Raw genomic sequence first — 16,214 nt, forward strand, 5'->3', positions numbered from 1 at the left:
CCCCTCTCCCCCATCTCTCTATGTGCTCTGGCAGTTCTCACTGTTTCCTGCTCTTGAGCTAGTGGCCTGCCTCCAAACCCACCCTGCAGGGTGGTTGGATCCCACCCGCGGGCCTGTCCTGCCCAGAGCAGTCCAATGCTGGTGTTAGGTGGTGAGTGCTAGGCACAGAGAAGCTAGGAGGTAGCTGCTAGGACGGTGGCCTAGAGGAGGAGCTGAGACTCACCAGAGTGACCGGCTGGGCGCCCATGATGGGTGCCCGCGGCCTGGCCCTGGCCGTCAGCCCTTGTGAAGCACCTTATAAGCACCGGCTGGCCTGCCTGGGCAGGAGGCTGAGCCATGTGTGGAGCTGGGAGTTGGGATATTGGATCACAGGGAGGGCAAGGGGAGGGGGAGGGACCTTTTGGAGGGGTGGACATGGCCAAAAGAGCTCCCCAGGAGACCAAGAGGGCCAGGAAGTGTGGAGCTTTCCAGAGTGCGCAGGGGCTGGGCACCCAGGCTTTGCGAGTACCGGGACGGTGCAGTGGGGGTGGGGTGGCGCCACCTGCCTGCCTGGGTTTGAACTGAGGATCTGGAACTTGCTCAGCTATTGTTCTTCGGCTGGAGCCCTGTCTACAGCCTGGATTCTTGATTGTTGATGGTGTAGGTTCATCGACTTTTGTCCTGACTGGCTTTGAATCTCAGTCCTCTGGATCTCAAACTCCAGAGTAGCTAGCACTGTAGATGGGAGCCGTGGGAGCCCAGCCCTGCCCCTGGGTCTTCTCCAGGCTAGACAGGGTGTGAGTATGCCAGGTGACTCTGGAGCTGTGTGCTGTGCGGTCAGCTTCCCTGGTGGTTGGCGTGGAGGGGAGAGGCCTAGCAGGGGGAGGCCGTGAAGGGGAGGGGCTCTTGGGCCTAGTGTCCTGGGAGACAGAAGCTGTTGGGAGGTCTGACCCTGTGAAGCCTGGGCCTCCACCCTCTCCATGCCAGTGAGGAGAGGCAGAGCCCCGGGACCAGGGGTGCAGGGCCAGGCCACACTGCCCCACTGGCTCAGACACTGGACTCCTCTGGCCTTGCCACTGCCCCGAGACACTGGCTGCTGGCTGAGGTTGCTGCCCGTCAATTTGTTCCGGCTTTGCTGGTGGCTTAAGCTCTTTGTTTTGGAAAAGGATGGAAAAAGGAAGAACAGATGAGGACCGAGTCCCTTGGCTCCTGGTTGCTGGATGGGCAACTTGGGGCATCCTGGACTTTTGTCTTTTTAGGGATGGAGGTGGGGCTGGGGCTGACAGTGGTCTTCCTTGACTCTGGTGCAAGCCACCGCTAGCCCGGACATCTCGCTCTGCAGCTCCTAGGGGTGTGTGTGTGTGTGGGGGGGTGACCCAACCAGCTCTTACCGGCCTTCCCCCTCTCTGCCAACATAAGCGCTAGTGTAGCCCATGTCCCATCAGGGACAGCCGGCCTGCCCAGCCTGTCACTACTTCCCACTGAACCAAAGACAGTGCCCTGCCGGTCTGTGGCCCAGGAGGCCAGGCTGTGGACCATGGACAGATTCTGCCCCAGAAGCCTCAGCTTCTAGTCCCTGGGATGGAGGCCTGCCTGTTCGGGTGGTAGTGGAGTGGAGTGGCTAAAGGACCATGGTCAATTGTGTGGGATGCTGGGCGTGGCCTCCTCCTACCCACCTTCTCACGGCCTTGAGTACCCCTGACACACCCATCTCCTGGGCATGCCTGGAGAATGGGACCACGAAAGGCCTAACCTCAGGCAGAGTAGGGAGGCACAGTATGGTTGGGTGGTTGGTGGAGCTCCAGCCGCAGCCTGCACGCAGGTGCCCCCCAGGCTGGCGCCGGGCACACAGAGCACCTGCACCTGCAGCCGGGGCCTCCAGAGCCTGCCGGCCGCTGAAAGTCCTGTGGTGATGGAGGCACCCCACAGGGGCCACCCAGAGCCCGAGAGGCTGAGTCAGAGGCTGACAGGAAGGTAGAGCCCCCGTACCTCCCAGACCCCGCCCCCGCTTCACTCTGCTCTGCTCCCTATTGGGCAGCTCTTCACCTCATGGCCGATGGTCACTTTCTCCCAAGAGGAAGGCCTGGCCTGCTGCTGCCAGTGTCCCCCAGGCGGGCTTGTGCCATTTGGACCTGTGCCTGTGCCCTGGTAGAGAAGGGGCCAAGCGTCCGGGGCAGTGCTGGCTTGTAAGGAGGGCAGGGCCGGCACCTGAGACCCAGGGGCTGGCTTCCTAGCTGCAAGGTGTGATCCATAGCAACCCAGATCCTCCTCTAGGATGAGCCACAATTCCTGACTACCCTGCCTGAGTTTGACCATAGTTCTACACAGGGTTCAGACACCTGCACAAGCTCTGGACCTAACCACAGTCACAAGCCGAGCTCTGCACCTGCTTAGAGCCCAGACCTCATTCACACCCTAAACTCTCACTCTGGTCACACTCCAACCCTAATAAAAGTGATCCTGACCATACACTGAGCCCTGATCCTGCTCACACTCTGAGCCCTGACCCTGTTCACACTCTGAGCCCTGACCCTGCTCACACTCTGAGCCCTGACCCTGTTCACACTCTGAGCCCTGACCCTGCTCACACACAGAGTCCTGTCCCTGCTCACACACAGAGTCCTGTCCCTGCTCACACACTGAGTCCTACCCTGTTCACACACTGTCTCCTGACCCTGATAACACACTGAGTCCTGACCCTGCTCACACTCTGAGCCCTGATCCTGCTCACACTCTGAGCCCTGATCCTGCTCACACTCTGAGTCCTGTCCCTGCTCACACACTGAGTCCTGTCCCTGCTCACACACTGAGTCCTGTCCCTGCTCACACTGAGTCCTGTCCCTGCTCACACACTGAGTCCTGTCCCTGCTCACACACTGAGTCCTGTCCCTGCTCACACTGAGTCCTGTCCCTGCTCACACACTGAGTCCTGTCCCTGCTCACACACTGAGTCCTGACCCTGCTCATTCACTGAATCCTGACCCTGCTCACCCTCTGAGTCCTGACCCTCTCACACACTGAGTCCTGACCCTCTCACACACTGAGTCCTGACCCTGTTCACCCTCTGAGTCCTGACCCTGCTCACCCTCTGAGTCCTGACCCTGCTCACCCTCTGAGTCCTGACCCTGCTCACACTTGAGTTCTGACCCTGCTCACACTGAGTCCTGATCCTGCTCACACTGAGTTCTGACCCTGCTCACACACTGAGTCCTGATCCTGCTCACACACTGAGTCCTGAGCCTGCTCACACTGAGTTCTGACCTTGCTCACGCACTGAGTCCTGAGCCTGCTCATCCTGCTCACACACTGAGTTCTGACCCTGCTCACACTGAGTCCTGAGCCTGCTCACACACTGAGTCCTGAGCCTGCTCACACCGAGCCCTCATCCTGGTCACACACTGAGTCCTTTATTAGTGTGAGATCTGCTTTGCACACTGCACACTGACAGGTCACCAGCAGAGCCTGCTCTGTGTCTCCGTGGAAACACTGCACGTGGCCACGCACGTTCTGTGTGTGTCACATGCTTGCAGGGCCTCCTCCTCTGGCCACAGGCGGCAGCTGTTAGTGTGGCATTCATCTTGCAGTGAATACGCTGGGGGCTTGCACACACCCGCTCTGCCCTGCCTCCAGTGACTCCGCAGCTGCACCCCGGGCTCAGCTCCCCACTCCTCGTGTCCGTGACTCTGTCGCCCTGTGCGGTGGCCTGCGGGGTGTTCGGTGACCTGGTCCCGCTACCCAGGCCAGTGCTCAGCTCAGCCATTCTGACCCCCGGGCTCTTTCCCCCCTTTCCCCCACCTGGCCAGTGGGAGCAAGGCCTGGGGGCAGGGGTGAGGGTGGGAAACGGGGCGTGGGGGCTTGCCAAGCTGAGTCCAAGCCAGAAGAGACCCCTGTGGTGTGACATCCCACCCCATCCCAGCCACATGTGAACGGAGGGACCCAGCTGGGTCCCAGTTACCGCTGCGCCCTAACAGGGAGGGATGGACCAAGGGTGCGAGTGGAGGCCTGGAAGCAGGGCCTGGAAGATGGGCCCCAGGTGGTCAGGGTGGGCAAGCAGGGTGGACACTCCCAGGAACACAGGATGGACATCCGGGGACAAGTACAGGGAAGAACAGATGACTACAGATGAGTGACCAAGTCAAGGTTGAAAGGGGGCAGACAGACCGAGGTTGAGTGGGTGCTTGGATGGAGTGAGCCGTTCAGAGAAGGATGGAGGAGGACTGGAGGGTGGGTGTCAGTGTCCAGGGCCCCAGGCACACGACTCAGGTCACCGCTAGTGGTGAGCCCAGTCTCTCACAGTCCCAGGGACTCAGATCGGGCCACCAGCAGCCCGAGGGAAGACCTCTCGTGCCTCTGCTGGTCCTGGCAGCCCTGGGCAGGCAGCCCTGCTGTTCCCTGGCTTGTGATGGCCTCACACAGACTCCCCATCTTTGCACAGCATCTTCCTTCTGGTCTCTGGGACTTCTCCTCTGCTTCTAGGGACCCCAGTCACTGAGTCTGGTGTCGATTGGCATCAAGATCCTTAACTCAGTGACACCTGCAAAGCCCCTGTTGACAAGTGAGGTCACAGCTGCTGGCCCCGGGAGGACAGGTGCACGTGTATTTTGGACACCTTTAGTTCCCTGGCTGATGATGAGCGTAGAGACAGCATACCTGGCCAGGTCAGGGAGCTGAGAGAGGAGTCAAGCTCTTTGTCCTGAGTAGACAGCTCTCTGCCTGCCACACAGACCCCAAATGTGCCATCTTCTGAACCCCATTAAGGAAAACCAGAGCTACACAGAACTGAGAGCTGGCGGGACCCTCGGGACCGTCTCTTCTTCCCTTACAAGTGGTTCCAGGAGGCGCAGAGGGGGCATTCACAGCCAGGGCACATGCCTGAGACCCTCGCAGGCGTTGCCAGGATGTCTGGGCTGTTTCTGCCACTTAGGAGCCTTGTGAGGGCTCTGCAAAGGGCTTTCTCCCTCCCGACATACTTTGGGGTCCACTAATAGCCATCACGATTTTGAAAGGTCTTGTCGCAGGCTCCTGTCCAAATGGGTCAGGAGGTTCCCGGGATCACAGGCACCCAGCTCCCTACCCGGCCTGAAAGGGCCAGGAGACAGAGCTGGTGTGAGGTGTGAGGAAGGTGTCCTTCCTGTGTGGTCCTCTCCTGGAGCCTGACCTGCCAGGCACAGCTAGCTGCCATTCCCCAGGCAGCTTCTCGGCCTGCTTTGGGCCATTTTGCAGCTGAGGAGCCTGAGGCCCGTGTCCACTCACACACAGGTCCAGGGCCATTCTGGGAACTTTCTCCCTTCTGTAGAGACCCTGAGCCTGCCTGGCACGCTGGGCCCTGCGTCCTGGTCCCTTCAAGAACCCAGCCCCTCCCACTTTTGGTGTCTTAGGAGAGGGTGGTGCGGGACAGGCCGGGCGGGCGTCAGGAGCCAGCGGAAGGCAGACTTGGCAAGGGCCAGGTCCTGCCAACAGCCAGTCCCAGCCCCCTTCTCTCCTGGAACCTGATGGGGCAGAGGAGGCGCGGGGGGGGTGGGGGGGGTGGGGAGGCGAAGCATCCCAGCACAGGCCTCCGGCAGCCTGAGAAGGGTGTGTGTGGGACCTGGGGAGGAGCCGGGGAGGAGGAGGGTGGTGGGGCGGGGCTCCCTGCTGGGGGTCAGGGCAAAGCAGGACTTCCTGGCGGACCTTGGCCACTTGAGCTCTGCCCCTTCCTATCAGGGGTCGGTAGCAGGGACTGGCAGGGCTGCTGTGGTCCTCGGGGACTGCTAGAGGTCACACCCAGGGACGAGCCCGGGCCCGAACCTGGGGCTGGCCATGAGAAACTGTGCTCTGCCTGGTTGTCCCTCCACCCCCCAGGAACTGCACCCCAGTCCTCCTAGTCTCCTAGCTCCGGAGATACCCATATCTAGGCGAAGACTCACCTCTTTGACATGTTCTGAGGCCTCTCCCCTCCGCAGCCCAGCCTTCCTGCTGTTCCCGGCAGGTGTCTGCACCCTCAGTGTGCAGCCGTCCCAGCCAGCCTTGTGCTCCCTGTTGGTCAGGACCTGGTCGCGCCCACGGGTCCTGACTGTGCGCACACACAGGGGGCCCTCAGCAGGTGTTGTCTGGGTTTGCCCGTGCTCCATGGGGTCACCCAGCGCCTGGCACTAGATTCACCCCGAGCGTGTGACCACAGTAATTAGTCTCCTGCCCAAGCAGACCCACGGGCCATGGAAGGGCCGGGAGCCTCTGGGTTCTTACAGCTCCAGGTTCCTGGGCTCTGTCCACACTGGTTGTGCAAGCCCAGGCCTCGGTTTCCTGGACAGTGGATGGACAAGAGAATGGCCCTCCTCCAGGGCCTCGGTGGGGAAAGGGACAGCCCCTCCCCTCCATCCAGCCCCTGCCGCTTCCTGCCTTCTGCCTCCTGCCAGGCCCATTCCACCTGCCAGGCCCAGTGACAGGACACTGGCACTGGAGTAGCAGCCACACTTTCCTGGTCATCACAGCAGGCCCATGGTCTGGGTCCCACAAAGGACCCCGCATGCTCCCTCACACCCCGGTCAGCAGCAGCCTTGAAGGGGCACGGCCAGTGAGGGGCGGGGTAGGTCTTGGGTGGTGGTGATGCAGGCAGGGAGGGCCCCCGGAGTGCAGAGCCCCCTCCCCTTTCACCTCCTCAGCAAAGGGTGTGCTAGGGATCTCGCTCAGTGGGAGGTGGCTTGCTTAGCAAGTGCAAGGTCTTGGGTCCATTCTTCAGACCCAGAAAGAGAAACAAAGGATCAAACTCTGCCTTCAGTGGAGTTGTAGCTCAGTAGTGGAGCACTTGCTTGGCATGCGCAAGGCCCTGGGTTCCACACTTAACACCACAAAGAAGAAAAGAGGAAAAAAAGAATCAACTCAAACAAGCCCCTCCCCTTCCAGGCAGCCCAGTGATAGGTGGTGGTAGTAAACTGTTCTATCTGCAGGGTGAGCTTGGGATATGGGGTAGGATTTGGGGTAGACACAAGGAAGGGCTTCCAAGGTAGCAGGGAGGCCCACATGATGTGGGTGTTCATTTTCCTCTCTTGGCTGTGGGATGGAGGAAGCCAGGGTGGCAGACCCAAGATGACCAGATCGTGGAGGCCGGGTGAGCTGGCCTGAGGCGCGCACCGGAGGGCGGGGTGGCAGGCACAGCGGCAGCGGTGGCTGTGTGCCCCAGTGTCCATCTGGATGGGGTGCTGGTGAGACCCGGACTTGGAGAGGCCGAAGGAAGGCTGCAGTCACCAGTGCTGGCGATGGCCGGTGCTGTGCACAGTCTGCACATTCACGCTCTGGTTCTGATGAGCGGCCATGGTGGTGACATGGCGGTATCTGTCCCCTGGTGGCCCTGGCCAGGGCTGTGGAGATGGGAGTGTGGTGGGGAGGGAGCCGCGTGGCTGTGGTGGTAGTGGCGAGGTTGGGATGTGGCCATGATGGTAACTGTGGTCTTGCTGGTGCTGTGGTGGCAGTGGTGATGGTAACTGGTCTTGCTGGTGCTGTGGTGGCAGTGGTGACGGTAACTGTGGTCTTGCCGGTGCTGTGGTGGCAGTGGTGATGGTAACTGGTCTTGCTGGTGTGTGGTAGGAGTCGTGGTAATGGTGTAGCAGTGCTGCATCTGGTGCGGAATGGTGATGACGCTGGCATTGGCTCTGTAATGGCCATGGTGGATGTGGCTTCGTTGGTGCTGGGCGTGGTGGTGGTGGCGGTGGCGGTGGTAGTGGTGATGGTGATGGTGATGGTGGTGGTAATCTTGTGGCCTCAAAGCTGGTGGTAGTGGCGGTGCTGCTGGTGTAACGATGTTTGTGATGGTGGCGGTGGTAGTGGTGCTGGTGACGGTGGTGCTGGTGATGGTGTTGTCTTCATGGGATTGGAGGGGAGCCAGTGTCCCCTGTGCCGCTATGGCGGAGGCCTTGGGGAGCAGCTTGTAGCTCAGGCAGGGTGGGGAGGTCCCGGCCCTGGCCGGAAGCTGGGCTGTCTGGGAGCAGGTCTGGAGGAGACGAGGCTGGCTGGGCTGAGGCCTGCTAGAGCAGGGAAGGCAGCTGCTGAGTGCTGAGCAGCACACTGGCTTGAGCTCCACCGGACAGTCAAAAAGCCTGGTTTGAGGGCATCTGGTGTGGCCCTCGGCCGGGTGGTGGCAGGCCAGGTGGACAGGGCTCTAGGTATGTGGGCAAGGTATGAGGGGCGAGGGCTCAGGGCAGGTGTCCTCGGTGCTGGCTCCTGAGCAGGGGGTATAGTCAGGTGATGTGAGGCTGGCAGAGCCCCAGCACCCCAGGCCAGCTCATTCTTTCTGGGCTATGGAGGCAGAGTCACCGCAGAACCCTCTCTTTGCCTGACAGACATGTGTGTGCCTCTGGGCCATGCCTGGGATGGGGTGGGAGTGGGGGAGGGGCTGCAGGCTTCAGGGGTGGGGCTACCTGTGCCTGGAAGGTCTGACGGGAGCAGCTGGCGCCAGGCACAAGTGAGATTGGCATCTTGCGTGGTGGGACAGGAGGTGACCCTGGCCACGGACCCGCGGTGCCGAGAGGCTCAGACAGCACCATCCCACAGGCAGAACGAGCGTCTGGCTGAGACATAGACCCAAGCCCTGGGGTTGGAGGCACGGAGCAAAGGTCCCTCCTGCCACCGGTATCGCCCAGAGCTGAGCCTGAGGGGCTGGAGCGGATCTGGCCTTGGGGTTCTCACAGACTGGCAGCAGCACAGGACTGCGAGTGGAGGGAGCCAGAGAGACTTTCTGGAGGAGGCTGAGGCCTACAGAGCCCTGAAGGCTGAGGCCGGAGCGGCACGTGTAATGCACGGTGCACCCAGCCAGGGGCATCAGTAGGTCCTCCAGACTGGCCTGTGCACACTTGTCCGGGGCCACGCGGGGGGAGCAGGAGAGGCGTGCCCACACAGCAGCAGGCAGGGCAGGCGGCAGGGCCGGCCACAGTACCGAGGAGCTTGTGGGAAGACGCAGGCAGGAAGCCTGGGCACCGGGCAGGCTTCCCAGAGGACATGGTCATGCCGGTTTGGGTCTAGGGTAGGAGGTGGGCACTGCCGATAGGTGATATGTGGGGCGAAGGAGGCTGGGGTTCACGATGGAGATGGGGCACAGGCGGAAGCCAGCCTGGGAAGGGCCGCGAAGGCCAAGCTGAGAGGCCCCGCCCCGCCTGCAGAGACAGGGTTCTCACCCCCCCCAGCGCCTGAGACGCCCCACGGGGGTGCGCTGTGCCCACTCCCAGCTGCTCTCTGCTGTGTAGGAGGACGCCCTGTGAGTCATTCACACTGGAGTGTGAATTAGCCCATCAAATCCAAGGGGACCCCAGCAGTGCACAGTCCCATAATAGCACCCACGCCGTGGGCTGGCAGGCAGCATCACGATGCAGAGAAGGCTCCCGCTTGGTGGACAGGAGGTGGGCTCCGTGTCCCCTCTGTGTTACTGTCCCTCGGCGTCCCTTAAGTCTGTGTGGCCTTGTCACCCTTGTCACCAGGGAGATAGAGGCTAGGGGACAGAAGCAGGCAGGGGGACAGAGGCAGGCTGGTTGAGGGTTTGGGGCTGGTTTCGAGCCCAGTGTGGGAAGGCTGTATGAGCTAGACAAGGAGCCAGAGGGCAGGCCTGTCATCCTGAGCAAAAGCCAGGGGCTGCTGAGCTCAGCACCTGGCTCAAGGCCTCCAAGTGGCCAGTGCAAGATCGGCGTCCTCCCTCCCTGCCCGTTGGTGCCTGGCGTCTAAGCTGCGCCCTGCTGCCACGGCTCTGCCTGCACCCGGCAGCTGTGTGCTGCCCAGCAGGATTCTCACTCGGGCCAGTGGAATGAGCCAGCAGGAAGTTGCCCTGTGGGCTTATGGGCATGGAGGGCACTGGAGACCTTGGCGGGAGTCAGTGGGAACAGTTTCTTCGGTGGGGCCACTTGTGGCCTGCAGAGGGGTAGACAGCCACTGGGACCCCAGTCCTCTGCTCTTCTGGTTCTGAGCGTGTCACTGCCCCCTGACTTCTCCTTTCCTGAAGCCACTGAGCCAGGGATCAAGTGTGACTGACCCAGATTTCCTGGGTTCTGGGCGCAGGAGGGGGAACCTGGCTCTGTGACCCAGATAGTGCAAGTTTTCTGTAACCCAGACGAGAGGCAGCAAATGGTCTCCCACGTGCAGGAGCTGGGTGACCTGCCCGCATTGCAAAGGTGGGAACAGCGCCCCAGGCCGCAGGAAGGATTGCAGTCAGACGAGGGGAGAGCTTCCAGATATTGGTCAGGACTTGAGTAGAAGAGAGCCCTCAGGGTTTCTGACTGGCTCCACATGACCGTGTGTCTCAGATGCACACAGACAGCCTCATGTTGCGACCCGCCCCCACCCCACATCTTGCACGAAGACTTTCCCTAGCCCAGTCGGGGGCTGCTAGAAAGGCCCCGGTGACCTGTGGTAAGTCTTCCCGTACCGGTTCTGGCTTGGATGGGCCAGGCCGTTCAGTGCCCATCTCTGGTTCCCACACTGTCCCAGTTGCAGGCTGCCTTGATGATCCCTTTAGATCTTGTCCAGTTGGGGTTCAGCTGTAGATGTGCCGGGGGTGGGGTGGCTAAGTGGAGCAGAGCTGGAATCTAGGCCCCGCTGCTGTCTTGCTGTGTGGCCTTGGACAACGGCGGCTTGCCGGGGCCCCGAGTCCTTCATCTACAAAGCCGGTCTGAGTGCTGCTGGGAAGGCCTCCGTGCAGGAAGGAAGCTGTTTATTATTGGGAGTGTGTGGGCGGGTGAGGAGCTGGTCCCCGCTCAGGACTGCACATTGGGGTGCTAGGGAGAGGAGGAGGCTGAAGCTGGGCCCCATCCTGTCCTCTTCTAGGCAGTGCTGCCCACCTGCCCTTGCCAGCCCGGCCAGCCGTTCTTGGAGCGGTGGGGGGCGTCTGTCCTCCACGGCCTTGCAGCAGGTGGATGGCAGAGCCTCTTTGGCCTACAGGAGGCTGAGGAGATAACTGATGGCCCCGCAGCAGCCCTGGGGGCCAAGCACCAGGCTGGCAGTCTCCCAGGTAGGGACCAGCAGCTGTGAACCTGGCGCCCTGTGGACCTGCCGGTGTGGCTGGGAACCTGCCAAACTGCCAGCTCCCTCCGCCAGCCCGGCTCTTCTCACCCTGGCTCAAGGTGCTGTCGCGACTCAGTCTTCCCGCAGCCCCCGGGCAGCTGGGACAAGTTGAGAGCTCAGAGCAGGAGGGCTGGCAGGGCTGGGCCATGGCCCCAGCATTGCGTGGCTCCAGAGTTACTCTCTGAAATGCCACCCCCCCCCCCATGGGCCATGCAGCACGTGGGGTTTTCCTGGAGCACGGGCCTTGCTGGTGCTTTGTGACCGTACTGACAGCCGGCCGTCCATGCCTGAGGACACTGCAGTCAGCAGGGCTCGATGGCTCTGACTGGTGGGGTGCAGGGGACAGGGAGATGGGGAGAGGGCACCTTGGCAAAGTTCTGGCTGTGGAGGTCAGGGGACCACTTGGAGCTTGGGGGCTCTCCAGGGTCCCATGCCCCGTGTTGCCCAGCTCTGTCCATCTGTGGTCAGAGGACCCACAGTCTCCTTTAGGGATGTCTTGAATGTCTCTGCCCAGGTTGTGACTGGGTGTCCTGTGCTGTGCCGGTGGCAGGCCCCCAGGTGGGGGCTGTGGTTGACACTGAGGGCTGGTGAGGTCAGGATGGGACAGGTGGAAGGCTCAGAGGCAACCTGGGAGCCAAAGTGACCTGGGGCCTTCCATCTGTTCTTCTACGTACTTTGTACTGTTTCTGTAGACAGAGAGGGCCCTCACTGGGAGGAGTCCTGGCCTTTAGCAGTGGAGGCCAGAGCCATGTACTGACTTCAGGGTGGGCAGGAGCTCCTGGAGTCACTAACCCGGAGCCAACCCCGCAGAGCCCAGGCCAGGCCCCCACAGCTGTGGTTCTGGTCTGGAGCAGGGAAGTGGAGGATTGCAGGTGCTAAGGTATTCCGGGGGTCCCTTCTCCCCAGACCTGACCCCAAGCGCAGTGTAGCCACCCAGAGCACATAGAGAGATGGGCGTTCAGGCTTTCCGCTCAGCGCGGCCCCTGTGCCCCGGGGGCCCCCTCCCCTGGACAGATGAGGGAACCAGGCCAGGGAGGGTAGGTAAGGAGGTTCGGAGGCAGCCCTCATGCTTCCGGCAAGCCCTTCCCAGGCCAGGCTTGCAGCAGTTCTGGAATCAGCAGCTGGACAGTGCCTTTCCACAGTACAACCGGACAAGGCCTGTTGGGGCTGCGGCTTCCCGGCCGGCCGCCGGGTGCAGCAAGGGTGGGCTGTCCGGAGGAGGAGCAGCTTCAGCCACCTTCCCCGGTGGGATGCAGAGGAGACCCAGGCTCTGCCGAGGGAGGGGCGGGCCCACGGACAGGGGGCTCCCGCCAGGCCTCCTTCCCAGAAGCGGCTCCTGTGTGTCGGCCTGCCCTCCTCTGTCAGGCAGCCCGGGGCGGTGGGCTCCGCAGGGACCCGGCCCCGGCTGCCCGGCCCCCGGCAGGCCGGTTCCCATCCCAGGCTGGGAAGTGTCTGTGCGGCCCTGGCTGCCTGGGGGGCTGGCGGCGCTGGCGCGGGGAGGAGGGGCTGGCTGAGCCCTTCGGCTCCGGGCGCCCCCGGGGGCCAGGCCGGACACCGGGGCTGGGGGGGTGGGGATCCGGGGACGGCGGCCCGCCGAGGGGCGCTGGGGCGGGGGCGCGGCGGGGCCCAAGGTCACCGGCCGGCCGGGGGAGGCCAGGCCGCCCCGCGCCGCCGCGCCCCCGCCCCGCGCCCCCGCGGGCGTGTCCCGGGCTCCGGGGCTCGGCGGGCCGGGCGCGGGGCCAGCGCCCGCCTCCCGCCGCTCCCGCGCCCCGCGCTCCCGCGGGCTCCGGCGCGCGGCGAGGCGGGCGGGCGGGCGGGCGGCGCGGAGCGCGGCCCTGGGCGCCGGGGCCGCGGGCGCGGGCGCGGGCGGCGGGCCGGGCCGGGGCGGCGGCGCGGGGGGCCGGGCCCGCCGCTGACGCCGCTGTCTCCCGTGTCCGCGCCCAGACCCTCCTCCCCCGCGCCCCCGCCGCCGCTCGGGCCCTGGTCGTGGCGCGGCTGCCGCACGGTGCCCCTCGACGCCCTCCGGACGCGCTGCCTCTGTGACCGGCTCTCCACCTTCGCCATCTTAGCCCAGCTCAGCGCCGACGCGGTGAGACCCCGACCGGGCCGGGCGGGAGGGGGGGCTGAGGGGGGGGAGGCGGGCGCGGGGACGCGGGGGGCGCGGGGAGGCCGGCCCGCCGCGCCGAGGGGGGACCCCGGGAAGCAATGGCCGCCTCTCCTTGCAGCGCGGGGACTTTGGAGGCACAGGCCCTGCGGGGAGAAGGTGGGGGGCGGCCGGGGCGCCCCGGGGCCGGGCCGGGAGGCACCGGGCTGCACCCCCACACTGGGGGCACCTGCCGGGCCGGGGAAGCCGCTGCCTGCTTCTCCCGGCCCCGGGTGCTGCACCACCTTCAGTGGAGCCTTGGTGAGCGGAGGTGGCCGTACCCCCCCACCCCACGTTCCCAGGCAGGGCTCCGGGGGTGGCTGAGGCTGCTGGGCCCGGCCCAAGTCCCCAGGCGGGCCCCACTGTCTCCGGGGCCTCCTTTTTGTTCCTGTGATTCTTGTGGGGGCTGCCGGTTTCCATGGTGACGCATCCAGGGCGGCCAGCCGGCAGGGCCTGGGTGCCGGGCTGGCCCATGGGACAGGACAGGCGGCCGGGACGGCCCGGCCCCTGCGGGGCAGCAGCTGGGGGCTCACCCTGCCTCTGCCCGGGCCTGGGGCGCCGGCAGGGCCAGCCCGCACAGGACCCCGTCCTTGGCTGTGGGGTGCTGTGGCCGAGTCCTCCCAGAGCTGAAGCTCCAGCCTCGGGGTGGCCAGCCCTCCCTCCTCTCCTCTGAAGAGTGGGGAGAGCAGGTCATACCCTTTTGGAGGTGCTGGTGGGTCAGAGCCAGAGGGGCCTGTAAGTCACTGCCATGGAACTTGGAGGGAGGTGGGGAGCTGAGGCCCAGGAGGGGCCTGGAGGGCTTGGTGTGAGTGGGCAGGGCAGGGCTGCACCTTCCCGGCCTCCTCAGGGCCCACCCCAGAGGCTGCATGTAGATGGCACACATGAAGGCAGCAGGCCGCCGCATGTCCCCCCGGGTCCTTGCAGGTGACCTGGACCGCACTGACCACACAGGGCCAGGCTGTGCTCCCCAGGGGCAGCTCTTCCTTGGGGTGCATGAGCAGAAACACACAGGGAGAATGGAGGTTCTGTCCCGGGTCCCCTTCTCCCAGGTCAGGGTCAGGCTGTAATAAGTCAGCATGGGCACCAGCGATACAGGCTTGTCCCTGATACACTGTGACCGCGGCTGGCATTCCCCCCGCTGAGCCTGGTTCTCCCCTGTGGAGACCCATGTCTCAGAGGTTTTCGGGAGGAGCACTGTGGGCACGGGCCGAGTCCCGGAATGTGTGGTGGCCGGGTCATGCGCTCATGCCACTGGGGAGAGAGTGGTGGGCTCAGTCCCGGGGCCTCCAGGCAAAGCCGAGGGTGCCAGCTACCCGCAGGAGAGAGGAGGCTGCTCCTCGGGGAGGGACAGATGCAGCTGAGTCGGCTTCATGTGGCGGGGGTCAGGGCTCTCCTGGGGCTTCCAGTACCAGGCTGGCGGTCACAGAGGCTTGTGTGCTGGGTGCTGGGACCCTGGCCCCAAATCCTACACAGGACAGTCAAGGTCTCAGCCACACACCAGCCTCCAACCAGAGGCTGTCCGCCAGCCCCCCTGAGCCTCGGCCCCTCATCTGTAAGGGGTGGTCGTCTAGCTAGGCTGTGGGGTCCTGGTGTGGTCCAGCCTGGGCCTGAGTGCCGAGGGGGCTGGGAGGGGAACCGGGGGCTCGGCCTCCACCTGGAACTCAGCAGCTCACCGGCCGCCCGTGCCCTGGCTCCCTTCCCCTCCCTCCCCACCGTGCTGGCCCTGGGGGCGAATGAGACCTGCGGCCGCCTAGCAGGCTCCCGACCTGTGTGACACCCCCAGCTCTGAATCCTGGAGGCTCAAGTGAGACCCCGCGCCGCCCCCTACACCGCCCCCTACACCGCCCCCGGCTGGGCTCGTCCTCGATGCTCAAGCCAGGGGTAGCCAGGCTGCAGGAGGGGGGGATGGGGAGCTGCAGGCAGCCTCCTCCCCTTGGGAGGGGTTTACAGGAGAGCGTGTGCATCGGGAGGCTCAGAGCTGGGTCCTGGGAGTGTGTGTGCGTGTGTGTGCATGCGTGTGCATGCGAGCGCACATGCACACTCAGAGCAGGGTTCTGAGGGATGTGCGTGAGTTCACCAGCCAACCCCAGCTATCCAGGGAGGTGACAAAGTCACCAGCTGTCGAGGACAGAACATGAGAGTCAGGTGTGGGGCTCGGGGTCAGGAGAGGCCGAGCAGGCCGTACTGGCAAGGCCCCAGCCGAGGGAGGGCTCCCGTCCATCCTGAGGGCCGGGGGATGGTAGCAGAGGAAGGCCCGGCCACGGGAGGCGGGCGAGGGGCTGGGTGGGCGGGCAGGCGGCGGTGCCCGCCAAGGGGTCTTCCCCGGGACCACCACCCAGACGAGGCCCTGGGATGGCAGTGGAGGCGAGGTGCCCGAGGGCCCCGCGCCAGGGCGTGGGCTGAGGCTGCGGGCCGGGACTGCGGAAGGTGAGTAGCTGCTCTGAGTCATGAGTCACACCTGAGTGGGAGAGCCGGGCGTGCGGGCGTGCGGGGTGCCTGACGCGGGCCACCCGCCCGCCCGGGCATCCGCGCGGTGTCGGTGCGGCTGTCCGCAGGTGGCCGGCCCGCCCAGCCGGGACGCGGCCGGGTCAGACGGCCGCCTGTGCGTGTCTTCAGCCCGGCGCCGGGCAGCCTGGGCCACGTCCGTGGTTTCATCTGTGGCTGTGTCCGGGACTTGGGGTTTCGGGGAGCGTGTGGAGCATTTTGGGTCCTCAGCTGGTGTGGGGACGGCAGGGCCGAAGTCACTCCTCAGGGGCCGGGGCCGTGCAGAGTTCCACAGAGGACCTCAGTAGGGAGTTCAGGAGCAGAAACCAGCAGTAATTCAACAGCAAACAGGGAAGGCCGGGGGGAGATGACCAGGACGAGAGCGGCCAAGGGCAGGCACTGGGGCCCAGAGCCTGAAATCTGGCTCTCGTGGTGTTTTGAGGTCCTCTAGGAGGTAGTGAATTTCTTGGCTGAGGGAAGAGTTCCCAGGAAGGTCAGGAGAAGGGTACTGAGCAGCAGGAATAGTCTGTGCAAAGGCCCCGGGGCAGCACTGAGCTTGGCATGGGAGCTGCTCTCCTGCCGTGCTCTG

General features: G+C 64.3%; 1 protein-coding gene across 4 annotated transcripts in view; it reads left to right on the plus strand.

The window, feature by feature from the left end:
* Positions 1–16,214, plus strand: part of LOC138829579 (adhesion G protein-coupled receptor B1) — an 80,977-nt gene that overhangs the window by 35,223 nt on the left and 29,540 nt on the right. For all 4 annotated transcript variants that reach the window (XM_070025942.1, XM_070025940.1, XM_070025943.1 and 1 more), the window contains exon 18: positions 12,943–13,087. In XM_070025942.1, the coding sequence (XP_069882043.1) occupies positions 12,943–13,087 (145 nt within the window). The remainder of the gene's footprint in view (positions 1–12,942; positions 13,088–16,214) is intronic.

The sequence above is a fragment of the Dipodomys merriami genome, unplaced genomic scaffold, assembly GCF_024711535.1.
Source record: "Dipodomys merriami isolate MVZ:Mamm:240054 unplaced genomic scaffold, mDipMer1.0.p SCAF_174, whole genome shotgun sequence".
NCBI classification, from domain to species: domain Eukaryota; kingdom Metazoa; phylum Chordata; class Mammalia; order Rodentia; family Heteromyidae; genus Dipodomys; species Dipodomys merriami.